The sequence below is a fragment of the Sorex fumeus genome, unplaced genomic scaffold (assembly GCF_029834395.1).
Source record: "Sorex fumeus unplaced genomic scaffold, SorFum_2.1 ptg000007l, whole genome shotgun sequence".
NCBI classification, from domain to species: Eukaryota; Metazoa; Chordata; class Mammalia; order Eulipotyphla; family Soricidae; genus Sorex; species Sorex fumeus.
Window position 1 is genome coordinate 41,564,662 of NW_026606064.1, and position 18,829 is coordinate 41,583,490.

Sequence of the window (18,829 nt, forward strand, 5' to 3'; positions counted from 1 at the left end):
AGATATAAAAAGAGCCTCAAAATAAACCAGCAGATGACAAGAGAATATTTGGATAAATTCAAGAACAAGAACATAAGAACCACTGGGGTACCAGAGGGGCAGGATGGAAAAACCAACTGTCAAAACCATCACTGCTGAGAAGTTTCCAGAGCTGAAGAGTGCATACATCCAGCTCCAGGAGGCCCAAAGTGTATTTAAAAAAAATCCACATAAAAATACTCCAAGACACATCCTAAACAGAATGACAAAAACTAGAGATAGAAATAGAATACTGAAAGCAGCATGATCAATGAAGAAATTTGCTTATAAAGAAGCATACTTAAGATTGTTCAGCATATTTAAGAAGTTGTTAAGAGGACAAAGAACCAACCTCCTACTCTGGGCACAACTTTTTAACTCCACCACTCTTCCTGCACTAACATACGCCTCAGAAACCTGGGCCCTATGAAAACAGGATGAGAATGCTATTTGGGTAACCCAAAGAGGAATCGAAAGAGCTATGCTTGGAATATTACATTTCACTCAAGTGGGAGAAGGAATCTGGAGTTCTGACCTCCATCGATGATCAAGAATCAGGGACGCAGTCTCGTTTGCCAAGGTGTCGAAAATCAGATTGGCCGGACACGTAATGCGATTTAGAGATGACCACTGGACTAAAGCTGTTATGGACTGGATTCCACAAGAGGTCAAAAGGACACGTGGCCACCCACCTATGAGATGGTCAGACTTCTTCGTCAAAACCCTGAACAAATGATTTGAGGCTCTTCATGTTCCTGGAGTGAGCAGATGCCACTGGGCTACACTAGCATGCAACAGGGATGAATGGTGATGTTACTGCACCCACCCGCTTGCGCAAATCTATGAACAACTGGATGACATGTTATACTTAAGATTTACAGCAGACTTATCTTTTGAAACTATTGAGCCCAAAGAAAGAATGGGATATTGTAAAAAAAAAAAACTCAATAAAATGAATGCATCACCAAGAATACCTTACCTGGTTAGACTCTCATCCTATTTAAAGGAACAATACACAGATTCACAGAAAACTCAGAAACTTCATATTGTGGTTACAAGAAAAACTAAATGAAGTACTTTAAGCAAGCCAAGTCCCTCAAAAATACCAAATTCCTGCAGAAATATGGGACAAAACCCCATAATAATACTCTTTCTGGATGTCAATGGGCTAAATGCATCAATTAAGAGACACAGAGTTGCAGAATAAATCGGATAACTGAAGACAACACTCTGTTGACTTCAAGAAACATATTGAATGGTCAGAGCAAAAATAGACTCAAAGTAAAAGGCTGGAAAACATTTCTTACAAGCAAACAGCTACCTCAAAGTAGTTGTGGTCACCTTGCTAGTTTTAGACCACATAGACTTCAGATTGAAGAAGGTTCTAAGAGACAGTGAAGGTCATTTCTTAAGGATCAAAGGATCTATACACTAGGAAGAACTCACATTCCTAAATGTATATGCACTTAATGAGGGGCCAGCAAAACAACAACTGTTCATAGGCTTGAAGAAAGACATTGATAGCAAGACAATAATAGTTGGAGATTTCAACATCACTCTGTCACCTTTCCACACATCAGACTAAAGCTAAGCAAGAATATGCTTTATTTGAGGGAAGAAATGGAAGATAGGGGGTTATTGTATATATATCCATATATATGCCAGTGTATATATACAACATATATAATCACTATTACTATCACCCCGTTGTCATCAATATGCTCGAGCGGGCCCAGTAACATCTCCATTCATCCCTGTCACGTGTTAGTGTAGCTCAGTGACATACTGGGGGCTCCTTTAGGGTCAGGGGAATGAAGCCCATTCATTGTTATTGTTTTTGACATATCGAGTATGCCACAGGTAGCTTGTCAGGCTCTGCCATGTGGGCAGGATACTCTTGGTAGCTTTCCGGGCTCTCCGAGACAGACGGAGGCTTTTTGGGGCAGCCGCTAATCACCTTTACAGGTGTTCCTAGTCAGGCATATAGGCGGTATGATAGTCTCAGTAACCTGCCGCGTCCTCTGAGAGTGAGAACTAGAGAATAAGAGGTCGCGCAGACGCGGATGCTTCCAGGAGCTTGGTTTTAGAGTCTCTGGATCCTGACCATTGATGAGGTTACACGGCAGTTGGTGGGTGTAACTGTTTAGCTACTGGAAGGTGGGGAAGCTGGGTGGAGGAGGCCCAGTCCCGAACCGAGTAGGCTTGGAGATCTCATCCCTGGGTCCCGCACACCTGGGTTCCTCTGCCGGTTCCTCATCCAAGCTTGTGGAGAGTGGTCTTAGCATGGCTTTGGCTGGGTCCCAGAGGTCTTCAGCTGTCGGGGCTCTGCTCGGGGCGGAGAGGGAAACTCAACCTGCCCTCCTCCAAGGGGCCCCAGTGAGGACAGCCAGGCATGGGGACAGGAGATTCTGCCTTGTTCTCCTCCAGGAGCTTGGTTTTAGAGTCTCTGGATCCTGGCCATTGATGGGGTTACACGGCAGTTGGTGGGTGTAACTGAGATAAGTCTAGTAAAATGGCAGCACCACATATCTTCATTCAGGGACACCAGATGATGCAGAACCCAACAGGACGGATGGTTCTTATTTTTAGACAGGAGAACTAATTAAAAATTCTCAATTGGAGCCACAGCTGAGCAAGGTCCAGGGTGGAGGTCCAAGACAGAGCTTTGCAGGACCAGCAGGACACGTCAAGAGACAACCCCACTTACGGGTTTGAGCTGCAAGGACATAAAACCTCCAATTACAGGGCAGAGGCCCAGTGGGAGTGGCTTCCAGAGCCTCGACTGCTTATGCAACCACGAGTTACTCTCCCACTCCATATCCCATATCCCATAAGAATCATAAATTAGTCTCTTATGTGGAACTTTCACTAGGGCTGCCTGATCACCAAAAACACATTAGGCCAATAATTCATTAGCCTCTACCTCAATTAATATTACATCAAAAACACAATAGTAACAGTGAGTGTGAAAGTCCAAACCGCACAGGTCACAATGGTAAAGCAACCAGAAACCCACCAGGCTGAGTGAGTGAAGAAGCTAGCCCAGAAAAACCCAACTACTAATAGTGAGCTATATAACCTCTCTGACAAGAAACTTAGAAGGGAGCAATTAAGGATGCAGAGGGAGCTTTAAAAAAATGAAACGCACTGCCAATAAAATACAAAAGGATTTGAGAGCAGAAATGAGGAAAATGCAAACAAAAATGCAAACAGAAATGACAGATCAGAAAAACCTGGTAAGTGAAATGAAAAAAATCCATGGAAGGCCTAAGTAGCAGAGTAACAGCTACTGAGAATAGAATCAGTGGGCTCCAAAATGACATGCAGAGAATCTTCAGAAAACGACAGAAAATGGAAAAGAACCTCAAAATAAGATAACAGATAACAGATAACAAGAGAAAATTGGGATAAAGCTAAGAGGAACAATTTGAGTTATTGAAGTCCCAGAGGGACAGGAAGAAAACTTGTCAAAGACATCCATTGCTGAAAAGTTCCCAGAGCTGAAAAGCACATGCAAGCAGATTCAGGAGGCCCAAAGGGTACCAGCTAAAAGAAATACAAATAAAAATATTCCAAGACTGTATAATCTCCTAGGGTGGCCGGGAGAGAGCCCCCACGGCTGTCCTCTTTGTCGCCCGGGTTCGGGGACCTCAAGCCGCTTGCCCAGCAGAGAGGGCCCGTGCCATGGGGCAGGCGGAGGAAGATACGAGGGCCAAGCTGGTTGATTGATCAGTTGCCATTTATTCCATTCTCCCCACGCGCCTGTTTCAGTCTCACTAAGCCCCCCATTCTAGTCTCACACTGGCCCTCATTCCTGTCTTCTCCTGTCTCTCCTGCTCATCTCTCCGCACTCCATCTTGCAGCCTGGGCTCTCTCTCTCTCCACATGCCTGCTTATGTATTCTTCTATATTCTTCTTCCTCTGTCCCCCTTGCTAGTTTCTCCGCATTTCATCTTGCCTCCCTGCTCTCTCTCTCTCTCTGTGTCTCTCTCTCTCTGTCTCTCTCTGTCTCTCTCTCTCTCTCTCTCTCTCTCTCTCACTTTCTCCCTCCAACTCCCCAGCACTCAGGAGCAAACACTACACCCAATCCAGCAGCAAAATCAACATAAGAAAGCCCTTCCTTTGCTCATGGACAAAATACCACTTAAGGTATTTTTCTCCTTTCCTCAGTCCAATAACTTAATTAACATTTTAATCCTACTTCTTAATATTAGTAATTTTGTATGGACATAGTAAGAGATACATTGAGGCTTGTAGGGCAGCTCTCCTGGGAACATCTTGCCACAGACTCAGACTACAGTGCTCAGTTCAGATTAATCATTCCCAGCCCTAGCAGGGTCAGAATCTAGCTATTGCTTTTTGGATCATGACAGCATTTGTCCATAACCAAGCTATTAACGTATAGTTAAGCATTATGGCACTTTGACCTGGCCCATTTCGATGTCAGGGTAGCACATAGCTCACCGCTTGCCCTGGGTTTTATTACTTTCTTTCTCCTGCCTGGGTCGGGCTCCATTTGTTGTTCATTTTCCAAGATCTGATGCTGTGAGGTTAGGTTACTTATGTGGACTCACTCTTCCTTCCTGAGGAATGCTTGTAGAGCTATAAATTTTCCTCTTAGTACAGCTTTTGCTGTGTCCCATAAATATTGGTAACTCACATCGTCATTCTCATTTGTTTCCAGGAATCTTTTGCTTTCTGCTTTGATTTTCTTTTTCAGCCACAGGTTCTCCAGTAGTGAGGTGTTTAATTTACAGGTGTTTGATTTGATTTTCTTTTTTTGTGTGTGATTTACTTCTATTGTCAGTGTGCCATGGTCTGAAAAGATAGTTGATACAATCTCTATCTTCTTAATTTTTTGGAGCTATGTTTTGTGGTGGGCTGGAGCGATAGCACAGCTGTAGGGCATTTGCTTGCACACAGCCGATATTGCCGACCTGAGTTCGATTCCTCTGCCCCTCTCGGAGAGCCCGGCAAGCTACCGAGAGTATCTCGCCCGCATGGCAGAGCCTGGCAAGCTACCCGTGATGTATTCAATATGCCAAACACAGTAACAACAAGTCTCATGATGGAGACATTACTGGGCCCGCTCGAGCAAATCAATGAACAACGGGAGGACTGTGACCGTGACCGTGATGTTTTGTGGTCTATCTTGTGGTCAGCATGTGCTCTATCTTGGAGAATGTACCATGCACACTCAAGAAGAATGTGTATTCAGCTTTGGGGTTTGGGGGGGTGAAATGTCCTAAATATATCTTCTAAACCCCTTTCTTCCATTTCTTCCCACAGATAAAGTTTGACCTTGCTAAGCTTGAGTCTGATTGATCTATAGGGAGGTGTTAAAGTAGTGTTGAAATGTCCAAGTAGTATTATGTTGTTGTCAATGTCTTTCTCAGGTTTATGAGTAGTTGTGTTAAGTGTTTTACGGGCCCCTCATTGGATACATATACATTTTGGAGTGTGAGTTCTTCCTGATGTACAGATCCCTTGATCACTAAAAAATGAATTTTACTGTCTCTTGTGACCTTCTTCTGTCTGAAATCAATGTGGTCTGATACCTGTATGGCCACCCCAGCTTTTTTGAGGGGGTTGTTTAACTGTAGAATTGTTTTCCAGCCTTTGACTTTGAGTCTGTTTGCTCTGACTGTTCGATGTGTTTCTTGCAGACAGCAGAATGTTGGGTTCAATTTTCTGATCCATCTTGCCACTCTGTGTCTTTTAATTGGTGAGTGGAATCCTTAGTAAAGCAATCCTTGGTAAAAAGAAGATGGGTGGATCACCCTCTCAAATTTCAAACTGTAATATAAAACAACAGCATGGTATTGGGATAGAAACAGACCTGCGGACCAATGAAATATGGTTGAATGTTCTGTCACAGACTCAAATATATGATCACTTAATCTGTTATAAAAGAACGGGAAATTGGTGGAGTTCATGCGCAATTCAATCAGCCAATCAGTGGCTGAAAAAACAGCAGTACTCCTACATAAAAAAAAAAAAAGCAAGAAATGTGAAGTGGAGCAAGGAAAGCCTCATCAACCAGAGGTGCTAGGAAAACTGGATAGCTACTTGCAAAAATGATGAGCTCAGACCTTTAACACCAGGCACAAAAGTCAGATCAAAGTGGATTAAGGACTTCAATATCAGACATGAATCCAAAAGTACATGCAGCAAAATGTAGGCAGAACTTTACATGACATTGAAGCTAAAGGCAACTTTAAGGATGAAACACGATTGACCAAGCAAGTGGAAATAAACATAAACAAATGGAATTTCATTAAACTAAGAAGCTTCTGTACCGCAAAGGATACAGTGTCCAAAATACAGAGAGAGGCCACGGAATGGGGAAAATTATTTACCAATACCCATCAGATAAGAGGTTAATATCTAGGTTATACAAGACACTGGAGCTGTACAAGAAAGAAACCTCCAACCTTATTAAAAATCAGGAAAAGAAATGACCAGAAACTTGCTCAAAAAATAAATACAAATGACAAAAACACACATGAAAAAATGTTCTCCCTTCCTCCCTCCCTCCCTCCCTCCCTCCCTCCCTCCCTTCCTTTCCTCTCTCCCTCTTTCTCTATTTCTTCTTAACTTTGGGGTTTGGGGGCTACATCTAGCAGTGCTCAGGGCTTACTCTTGGCTCTCCTCTCAAGGATCGCTCCTGGCAGTGCTTATGGGACTATTTTGGGTTCAGGGATCAAACCTGTGTTGGCCCCATACAAGACAAGCACCCTACCCACTGTACTATATCTCTCTGTCACCCTTCTCTTTTTTCCATTAAAATTTTTGTTTTCAATTTGTTTAGTTTATTATACTATTAATGGTTATTCTGATGGTCATAATTTCAACACCTTCCCTTTCCTTCTTTATCTTTTTTTCCCCTCCCCTCCCTTCCCCTTCCCTCCTTTCCTGTCCCCTCCTCTGGTTTTGATGTACATAGTTTCCTTTCTTTTATACCACTGAAACATCTAAGAACCTGACTCTTAAATTATCATCAGTGTTCGAAGATGATTGCCACTCAATGCCTCTTTTGCAAACCACAATACCTGAAAGGAGAGAGAGAACAAAAGAGAATGCCCTGCTACAGAGGCAGGGTGGGATGGGAGGGATGGGGGGGTGGGAGGGATATTGGGATCAGTGGTGGTGGAGAATGGGCACTGGTAGAGGGCTGGGTACTCGATCATTGTATAACTGAAAACCAAGCACATAAATTTATAAGTCTACAACTGTACCTCATGGTGTTTCACCAATGAAATTTTTTAAAAATAAATAAATTAATTAAAAAAATCATCATTGGTCTTTTTTCCTCATCCTTCCTCTTCCTCATGCCCTTCCTTCTTTGGAATTTTCATTTCTATAATTCAGTGAGAAGATTTTGCCATTGTTTTACACCTTCTATTCCCCATATAATTTAGCTCTTAAATAATGTTTTATAATATTTCACATAATATACATTTTTGATGTAAGAGCTGGGCTGGAGCGATAACACAGCGGGTAGGGCGTTCGCCTTACATGCGGCCAACATGGCCGACCCGAGTTCGATTCCTCCGCCCCTCTCGGAGAGCCCGGCAAGCTACCGAGAGTATTCGATATGCCAGACACAGTAACAACAAAGTCTCCAATGGAGACGTTACTGGGCCCGCTCGTGCAAATCGATGATCAACGGGAGTGCCTTTACCTTTACCTTTTTGATGTAAGAGTAATAGTTATCTATAGACTATTATATAAAAATATATATTAACATTTTCTAAAAACCTTATTCTAACATGGATTTTTTTTGTTTTTTACTTTCCTTGGGCTGGAGCAATAGCACAGCGGTAGGGCGTTTGCCTTACAAGCGGCCAACATGGCCAACCCGAGTTCAATTCCTCCGCCCCTCTCAGAGAGCCCGGCAAGCTACCAAGAGTATCTCGCCCGCACGACAGAGCCTGGCAAGATATCCGTGCCATATTCGATATGCCAAACACAGTAACAACAAGTCTCATGATGGAGATGTTACTGGTGCCCGCTCGAGCAAATCAATGAACAACGGGAGGACTGTGATTTGACTGTAACTTTTCCTTATTTATTTTTTTCTCCTTCCTTCCTTCTGTCCTTAGTTTCTTTTCCTTTATTTCCTTTTTTAGTATTGGGAAATGAACGCATACCCACGCACATGCAAGTCAGGCCCCCTACCAGTGAACTATATCCTTAGGTCCTCTCCTCTATACTTTAAGCCAATAAAAGGAATAGTGCAAAAGCCACACTTTAGGTTAGAACTTTGAGCTCTTCTTTGATTATTAAAATAAATCTCCTCGAAGTGTTTGCCAGCATTCTCCCCACAGGACTGTGGAAATAGGTCTATGTTCTCTGATCAGGCTTCTTTTCCTTCATGTTGATTTTTTTCTTTAAGGTACTTTGTTTGCTTACAACTACTAGTTTCTGTCATTATGTCCCTGCTGTTGTCTTTAACTTTTCTCTGTGTATGGAGAGGCTGGCTGGGATGAAGATGGATATAAATTGTCTGCTCTTAGCCAGTAGATAGCTAAATGACTTTGTTTAATTATTGTTTTCCTACACATGTGCAAAATTGGAATAATTACTTTATTAGCATCAAATAAATTATATATATAAAATTACAGAGTCTCCTGCCCCCGCACCTGACTGTACTCACCAGGGCCCCTTGCAGGGAGGGCGAGTTGAGTTTCCCTCCCTGCCCCGAACAGAGCCCTGGCAGCCAAAGACCTCCAGAACCACCACAGCCATGCTGAGACTACTCTCCACATGTCCGAACAGGCCTCATGCAGGAAGGAACTGGCAGAGGAACCCAGGCATGTGGGTCCTAGGGCTGAGATCTCCAAGCCTGCTCAGATCTGGACTGCACCTTCTCCACCCAGATCCCCCATCTTCCAGTAGGTAGGCGTCACACCGACTAGCTGCTGCCAGCGCCAGGTGGTCCTATCAATGGTCAAGACCCAGACTATAAAACTCAGCTCCCGACATCTTATTATCTCGTTCTTACTTTGGAGAACCTGGCAGGCTACCGAGAGTATCCTGCCCGCATGGCAGAGTCTGGCAAACTTCCCACGTCATATTCAATATTCCAAATACCAGTAACAATGATGGGTCTCATTCTCCTAACCCTGAAAGAGCACTGAATATGGCTCTTTTAAAATCTCAGGGCTAGGAAGAAAAAAATGTTACTGGTGCCTGCTCGAAGCAATTGACGAACAACAGGATGATCGTCATTGTGAAAATTACTTTGTGCCTTGTACTTAGTAAGGTTTTACTTAATGATACCATTATAATTTATAGAAAGCTTTGAATGCTAATGCAGTCGAATTTTTACTTTAATAAAGTTTCCTAAGATAACATGAATAGTCAATTATCATGAAAAATGTCTATGGCTTTGTATCTTGCATTTAGAATATTTAAATAATATGACATGCATTTTTATATCAATCACAAAGTTATAAAATAATTTAATGTTTCTATATATACTATTAATCAATTTTCCCAGCATTTAATTAATATACTATCTTTGTTCATAAATATAATATTTTGTTTGACACACTTTTTATACATACATAAGTTAATGATGAGCAATAGCACAGCAGGTAGGGCAGTTGCCTTGCACGTGGCTGACCCGGATTTGATTCCTCACACTCTCGGAGAGCCAGGCAAGCTACCGAGAATATCCTGCTGGCACAGCAGAACCTGGCAAGCTCCCCGTGGGGTGGTGTGTTCAAGATGCCAAAAACAGTAACAAGTCTCACAATGGAGAGTTACTGCTGCCCACTTGGGCAAATCAATGAACAACGGGAGCATGGTGCTACAGTGCTACCCTTGTTTTAAACATATCTTTTCTTAAGCTAAAGAAAATACTCATTACATTCTATAAAGCATGTAATACACCATATTATATAGATACTCTAAATCAACAGAAACAATGGGTAATCATTTCCATGCCTATATGAACAATATTTTTCACAGTGGCCGAAAATTATTTCAATCCAAAAAAAAAAGTATGCACTCTAGATTTTCTAATAGTTTGATTTAAAGTAAAAATACACTTTTTCATTTTTATTATTTCAATTTTGTTACCTTTGCTGAGGAAAGGCTGATAACATGTTGCTCTTTCTCATTTACAACGATATCAGTGATACTGAACATGTGCCCCACAAGTTTCCCCACGGGCTTAGTGCTAATATTGGGGTGCCACAACCGGAGCACTTTATCATCTCCTAGAAAGCAGAACAAGGAAAGATTATTTTCTCAGGGGTAAAAATGGTCCAATCTCTTTCTCAATTGCATCCTTATTGCTTTTATAATAAAATGTCAACCCATTTCTTTCAAGATACAGTCTAAAAGTGTCACTTTAGAACTACTGGTTCTCATCAATACTTAAATTTTATAAAAATAATTTTATTTATTTTAAATATAAAAATTATAAATTATAAAAATTATGTTTACATATACAGTCATGAATTCTTATATTTTATGAGTCTTTCTTAATTCAATAATTTACTATTTATACTTTATTTACCACAAAATACTTACGGAGAGCTGTTCTTTTACTTTGACATTGTAAAATTATGTCATAATTATAGGTAAAGGTAAAGGTAAAGGCCCTCCCGTTGATCGTCGATTTGCTTGAGCGGGCCCAGTAACGTCTCCATTGGAGACTTTGTTGTTACTGTGTCTGGCATATCGAATACTCTCGGTAGCTTGCCGGGCTCTCCGAGAGGGGCGGAGGAATCGAACTCGGGTCGGCCATGTTGGCCGCATGTAAGGCGAACGCCCTACCCGCTGTGCTATCGCTCCAGCCCCCAAAAGATAAAGGCCCTCCCGTTGATCATCGATTTGCTCGAGCGGGCCCAGTAACATCTCCATTGGAGACTTTGTTGTTACTGTGTTAGGCATATTGAATACCTCACGGGGAGCTTGCCAGGCTTTGCCGTGCAGGCAAGACACTCTCGGTAGCTTGCCGGGCTCTCTGAGAGGGGCGGAGGAATCGAACTCGGGTCGGCCATGTTGGGTGCGTGCAAGGCAAATGCCCTACCGCTGTGTTATGATAAAATAAATCAAAGAAAGAAAAAGATTGTACAGAATTTCTACCACTATAGCAAGTCAACTGTTTTCATTTGTTTCATCATCCCTTTTAGTACATATTTATTCCTTTCTACTACGTATTTACATAAATCTATAAGTTATGGAATAGATGCTAATTATTATAGGACCTCCCCAGCAATGCTCCCAGGTCACGAGCCCCTCAGCAATACTCTATAATACAGTTAGTGCAGGCATAATGGTTTGATGCTTGGCCAAGAAGTACCATGCTGAAATGATCCTGTGATTCTGGGGAACAATAGACTACATTCAAGTAGTGCTGAGAGAATTGTGAGGTAGTATGTCATGCCAGAGACCTAACAAGGGGGAGCTTAAACCTGCAACACATGTCCTCCATTCCTTCAACCAATCTCCCGAAACCCATAGATAATTCCCTACAATCCCCAAACTCATAGTGCCAGGGTTTCAACATGAAAAAGCAAGTACTCTTCCACAAAGTTACACCTTAGCCCCTGGATAACTTCTTGTTTTGTGTTGTTGGGTTTACTTTACTTTTATTTTATTTTGGGGATTTGAAACTATAGCTGCCAGTGCTCAGGGGCTTATTCTTGACTCTACACTCTGGGATCACTTGAGGAGGAACTTGGAGAGCCATATATGGTGCCGGGGATCAAACACAGGTTGGCCGTGTGCAAGACAAGAGCCCTACCCACTGTACTATCTCTGAATCCAACCACTTTTTAGTTGTCAAAAAGATATGGGAACCCAATAAAATTTAATATGGGAGTAGAGGTTTTATAAAAACTATCTTTTAATCCAACTCCATCCTCATACTTTCACTTTAGCTAATCACTGTTAACTTTTCTCATCCATCTCTTACAAATAGACATTCTATTCCACAGTTAAGAATAGCACTTTTATAGTCATGTTTAAATTTCTCAACAACAAAAAAATCACTTAATTTTTCCCTTACTACACATATTAGAGAATGTTATAAATGTTATCTGCATTACTAATAAACAGGAAGATGCAAATCAAAACAATAATGAGATATTATCTCATACCACAGACTGGTACACATTAAAAAGAACAAGATCAATGTTGGCATGAATATGGAGAGAAAAAGACTCTCATTCACTGCTGGTGGGAATATTGACTGGTCCAGCCTTTCTGAAAAACAATATAGACATTTATAAGACCAAAAAAAAAATACCCGGGAGTTGAACTTTCATTTGACTTCACTTCTTGGAATATATCTTCCTGCCAAAGGTCCAGAAACAAAACCAAGAAAAGACATTTGCACCCCTATATTCCTTGCATCACTATTCCTACTACCCAAAATATGGAACAACCCAAGTGTTCAAGAGTTGATGACTGGATAAGGAAACTAGAATACATATACACAGTAGACTACTACTCAGCCATAAAAAAGATAAGCTCATGCAATTTGCTGTTGCATGAATGAACCTGAAGAGTATCATGCTGACTGAAGTTAGCCAGAGGGAGAAACACTGACACAGAATGATCTCTCTCATATGTTAGATATAAAGAAACACAATTGTGGCACAATAAATACCCCCAAACAATGGAAATGAAGAACATGAAAACTGGTATTCAGTAGGAAACATGCCACTCAGGGGACTGGAAGATAATATGGGAACTGGGAGCAACGCCTATGATGGAGGAAAGTATCCAACCAGGAGGAGGTGGTGGTGCTGAAAGGTAAGTAAAATGTTATTCATGGACTCTATCACTAATGGTACTGTAAACCACAGTGCAACAGTATAATACACATACATATATATGTATATTTGTGTGTGAATATGTGTATATATATATATATATACACACACACATTCATAGAGAAAACCTCTCATAGAAACAAAGTGGTGGGTGGGAGGAAAAGGGGTGTTGATGGAGAGAAATAGACACTGGTGAAGAGATCAGTGTTGAAACATAGTATGTCTGAAACTCAATCGTGAGTAACTTCCTGGTGACTAAATAAGAAAATAGGGGATGTGGTGCCTCCAACAGGTCAACCTGTACTCAGGGGAGGAATGCATCAGCAGTCTGATGGTGTCTTCAGGCTTCCTGATGCTCCAAAATTGCCACTATGCCTCTGGCCGAATGCCAACAACTTGGGACCAAGTTTCTTGAGAAATTAAATGACCAAAAGTAAAGTATGTGGGAGCCATACCCACAGACTCCGACTCAGCTGTACAAACTTATTTATTAGCCTAGCTCAGAAACCCATAAAAATCTCAAAAGAGTTCAAAAGCTGCAGTTAATCTGGGACCCAAGCAAGGCTGAATAGACTGGGGTAAATCAGAGGGGGGCAGGTTAGCCTGGTGCTTGCCCAAGCAGAGTCTGTGCTTGTTTCCACAATGCTAAATCAATGCCATACCCTCTCTCAGGACAAACCTCACTGAGATATAATCTGCTGAAAATTCAGGTATGTGGGTTTTGTGACTGACATCTCTAGGCTTTCTTGGGGTTGGAATGGACTACCTCCCCCAACCTCCGTGTACTTCTGGAAGTCTTGGCAGTCACATCCACACCCCAAAGCTGTCACTAAGTTACAAAGCTACTCCAACCTTACCTTCCTGATAAAAATACTGAATACCCTGAACTAACGCAATGACCTCTTATTACTTGTATTGCAAACCATAATGTATACAAGGAGAAGGAGAGAGAAAGAAAGAAAATTGCTTGCCATAGAGGCAGGCTGGAGGTTGCAGGGGTGGTTGGGGAATGGTGGGAGGTTAATGGGGGATATTGGAGGTGGGAAATGTACTCTAGTGGAGAGATGGGTGTTGGATCATTATATGACTGACATCCAATCATAAACAGTTTTGCAATAATCTATCTCATAAATATTTAATAAAAAAATTTAACAAGTAATGTGGAACTCATATTTGCTTCAGTTAGCTTAATCAGTGACTGTTAGCCATACTCCTACATAAGATAAGAAAAAAAGAAAGAAAATTTTAAAAATATTTAAAAACATTTTAAAATGTCATCTAATCAAAACCACAATGAGATATCACTTCACACCACAGAGACTGGCCCATATCCACAAGAACAAAAGCAACCGGTGCTGGCATGGATGTGGTGAGAAAGGGACACTCCTTCACTGTTGGTAGGAATGCCGACTGGTTCAGCCCTTTTGGAAAACAGTATGGCTGATTCTCAAAAAATTAGAAATTGAGCTCCCATTTGATCCAGCAATAACACCCCTGGGAATTATATCCCAGAGAGGCAAAAAAGTATAGTCGAAGTGACATCTGCAATTGCCTGTTTATTGCAGCACTCTTTACAATAGCCAGAATCTGGAAAAAACCTGAGTGCCCGAGAACAGATGACTGGTTAAAGAAACTTTGGTATATTTACACAATGGTGTACTATGTAGCCGTTAGAAAAGATGAAGTCACGAAATTTACATACAAATGGTACTACATGGAAAGTATCATGTTAAGCAAAATGACTCAGAAAGAAAGGGATAGACATAGAAAGATTGCATTCATCTGGGGAACATAAAGTAACAAAATAGGAAACTAACACCCAAGAATGGCTCACTTTAGTACCAGGAATTCTACTCCATGACTTGGAGGCCAACCACACATACTAGGGAAAAGGGAGTTCAGATAAAGAGGGTAACACCAAATAAAGGTGTTGGGAGGACCCTCCCAGAATGGGAGAAGCATGCTGAAAGTAGACTATAGACCAAACATGATTGCCACTCAATGTCTCTTTTGCAAACCACAACACCCAAAAGGAGAGAGAGAACAGAGGGGAATGCCCTGCCACAGAGCCAGGGTGGGATGGGGGGTGGGAGGGACACTGGGATGCATGGTGGTGGGAAGTGGGCACTGGTGGAGGGATGGTATTTGATCATTATATAATTGAAACCCAAGCACAAAAATGTGTAAGTCTGCAACTGTACATCATGATGTCTCACTATTAAAAAAAATTTTAAAAAATAAATAAAATGTCATCTAATACAAAATCATTGTTTTAAAATATATTTTAACCAAAAATTCATTGGACAGACAAAATCAAAATTTCATAGCTTTTAATTTTGTTGTCACATGTAACTTGAAAGAAAGTTGCATTTTTAAAGATTCTGTTGATCTATAAGAAATAGATGATACTATGTAAGTTTAAGGAGCATGATATGAATTAATATATGTAAACATTGCAATATTATCTCAACATTTTAGTTGATATATCCATTACCTTATAATCACTTCGTGTGTGACATAATTTAATGTGATATATTAAATTCTACTTTCTTGGTAACTTTCAAGTAGTCTTAGAGTGGTAGTCACTGTAGTTATTCATGCTGTATACTATATTCCTATAATTCAATTTACTTATAGTTGTAAATGTATTTTTCATTTTCATTTCATCATCCTGTTATTCGTCGATTGCCTCGAGCAGGCCCCAGTAACGTTCTCTTTCATCCTAGCCTTGAGATTATATTCAAGGCTCTTTAGGAGAATGAGACCCATCATTGTTACTGGTATTTGGCATATTTGGTACGCCACGGGGAGTTTGCCAGACTCTGCCCTGTGGGCAGGCTACATTCGATAGCATGCAAGTTTGTCCAAAGTAGGAATGAGATAATAAGATGTCATAAAAAGATGTCCTGATAAGATGTATAATGTATAAATGTATTTTAAATATAATCATTAAAATGAATAAAAAACTTTAAGCAAGAAACACCTAAAATGTTTTTATTCGCCACTTTTACTATACAATTTACATGATTTACAGTATTGTTAACTATATTTTTATGTATACATTGTTTCAATACTGCACCCATCAAAAGAGTGTCAGCTTCTCTCTACCAGCGTCCTAAGGGCCCTTACCCAACCCCTTACAGGTAAGCAATTCTGTAAATAAAAATCTCCTTTTGGTTATTACATGTCCTTTTACTATGTTATGTTATAGCAAACATCGGATTTTCGACGCCTTGGCAAACAAGACAGCGTGCCTGATTCTCGACTGTTGACAGAGGTCGGAACTCCAGATTCCATCTCTCACTTGAGTGAAGCGTGATACTCCAAACATAGCTGTTTCAGTTCTTCTTTGGGAGACCCGAATAGCATTCTGATCCTGTTTGCATAGGGCCCAGGTCTCTGAGGCATAGGTTAATGCAGGAAGACTAGTAGAGTCGAAGAGATGTGCCGGAGCTGGAGGTTCTTTGTCTTCTTAACAACTTCTTCAATGCTCTTGAAAGCGTTTCATGATGCTCTCTTCTTCCTGTGCAGGTCAGGTGCCATGTCATTCAACGGGACCCAGAAACAGAGATCCTTTGCCAGTCTAGGAAGCATTCAGCATTTCTATTAAAATGTTTAACTCAAGAAAAAGTCATTAAGATTAATTGTGACAGAAGCATTCTTCTTTTTTACTTTTTTGCTTTTGGGGGTAGTAAGCATCCGTTTTAGTTTCTGTTTTCCATGAGTTCTAAATCTCAGTGCAGAGCTTTCTGAAGGATAACCTTAATTAGTACAATTTAGAGAACTGGTTCACTATTTGTTTTAAGACTTATTACTATCCAAAGTTCAGAACTATCTACATCTTTATGAAAACCAATTTAATCAAAGAAAGAACTTCTTTTTTCTTGATTTTTTCATTTAAATATACATGTTTGTGGTCAATCAGTGTCTTGTTTTCCTAAGTACACAAACATGAGATTATACTGGCACACTGGATTCAAAATTTTCCTCTTTAAGCAGGGAAAACTCAAAAGAACTTTGGAATCCATAGAGTTCAACCTCCTCACTTTATAAGGTGAAAAATTAACAACGAGGGAAGATAAGTTATTATTGAAAATTTAGCAAGCTAGCAGCAGGGCTATGACTAAACCTACCATTTATAACTACTTTTCTAACTTTTAAATTTAAGTCTTGCTTTCCAGTGGACTACTGTATAGTTTTTTAAATTAATACCTGAACTACAGACTAAATGTTGTTGGGGGCCCAAATCTGAACACAGACGCCAGTATAATTTCCAAAAATACAGGGTATTTGAGAAATAAGAAATTAATTTTATGCACCTATATACCTAGAGTATTTGGCACCAATAAAACCATTTCACTCTCTTTTTTCCCCCCAAGCTTCTTATATTTCCATATTTTCTTTTACTCTCAGCAGATCTTCTTAATCCTTAAGCATTGGTATGTTTTAAGGTTGTATTTTTTGGTCTTCTTCCATGATAATTATGAAACTTTGCTCTTCAGTTTTTGGGTCATATATGCTCAGGTAAATATTTTGAACTTTCCAGAAAAAATGCATGTTTATATCTAGAGATTCTAGGACTCCTTTAAAAACTATACATGGGTACCAGAATAGAGATGCTATTACCAGTAGGAATCCATGCTCTTACACATTGAAAGAAGTTCTAGACATTAAAAATATAGTGAGATCCGGTCCGGTCCGGTCCTCCCGTTGTTCATCGATTTGCTCGAGCGGACCCAGTAACATCTCCATCATGAGACTTGTTACTGTGTTTGGCATATTGAATACGTCACGGGTAGTATACCAGGCTCTGCTGTGAGGGCGAGATACTCTCGATAGCTTGCCGGGCTCTCCGAGAGGGGCGGAGGAATCAAACTTGGGTCGGCCATGTTGGCTGCTTGTAAGGCAAATGCCCTAAAATTCAGGGGCTGGAGAGATTGTATGGCAGGTTGGGTGTTTGCCTTGCATACTACTGTCTCAGGTTCAAGTTTCAGCATCCTAGCTCCACCAGGAGTTATCCCTAAACACAGAGCCTATAGCAAAATAAAGAATTCTTGAACTCAGGAAGGATTTGACAAGTATGTCATAAATTCTATAAGTAACAAAGTAACAGAACAACAGATCTGACTTTAAAATTTTTTAAACGTTTTCTAAGAGTTTTCTCTAAAAGTAAAGGTTTAGAGCTTTATAAAAAACCAATTTGCTCAATGACAGAACTATTTGCAAAGTTACAGTTTCTGTATAACATGAGCTATTCTCTTACCTCCAGTGATAATCACATTTGCTTTTAAACAGTAACAAAAGGTGTTTGCTCCTCTTGGCATAGAAAACTCTCTGACAGGCCTGGAAAACAAAAATTTTATGGAAAATAGGCATCTTTATAAAGCTAATTCTAACATATAAAATAGATTGTGTTCCATGGGTTCATTTCTATGTTAAAAATTTATTTACCCATAAAAATTAAATAATGACTAAATTTTCATAGACCCATAGAATCTTCTTACCTCATACTGTGATATTAACTTAACAACTTTTATTTTTTAAAAAGAAACCCAATTCTTGGGGCCAGGAGAAAGTATGGCACTCCAAATGGTCCTCCAGCTCTACCACGAGTGACTAATTGCACAGATTCAGGTGTATCAAATGTGCCAGCCTTCATTCTGCCCCATGAAATCTGTCCCTCTATCTGAAACTTCTTCTTGGGCCCCCCAGATGAAGGAGGCCTCTTTCAAATTCCTGCATGAGCTTCCAGTGATCCAGAAAACTAACAAGGGCACCAGCCCTCATCCTGGATCTCCCAGATGGAAAAGGTCCTTTCCAAACCCCTCAAAAACCCATATCTGTATGTATGCTAATGTGTCTGCATGACAACACAACTTCTTTATCTTCACCCACTTCAATAGATCATGAGTATTATATATTTCCTCAAATATGCCTAATTCCTCACTACAGAGCGAGGAGTCACCCCTGAGTATTGCCAGGTGTGACCCCAAAAAAACACCTCCTCCCCAGTG

At 40.5% G+C, this 18,829-nt stretch overlaps 1 protein-coding gene across 1 annotated transcript in view; it reads right to left on the reverse strand.

Moving 5' to 3' along the window:
* Positions 1 to 18,829, reverse strand: part of WDR64 (WD repeat domain 64) — a 180,870-nt gene that overhangs the window by 119,658 nt on the left and 42,383 nt on the right. Inside the window, exons 11-12 of the mRNA XM_056106911.1 lie at positions 18,079 to 18,158; positions 10,108 to 10,247 (exon numbers count right to left, since the gene is read on the reverse strand). Coding sequence (XP_055962886.1) covers positions 10,108 to 10,247; positions 18,079 to 18,158 — 220 coding nt within the window. The remainder of the gene's footprint in view (positions 1 to 10,107; positions 10,248 to 18,078; positions 18,159 to 18,829) is intronic.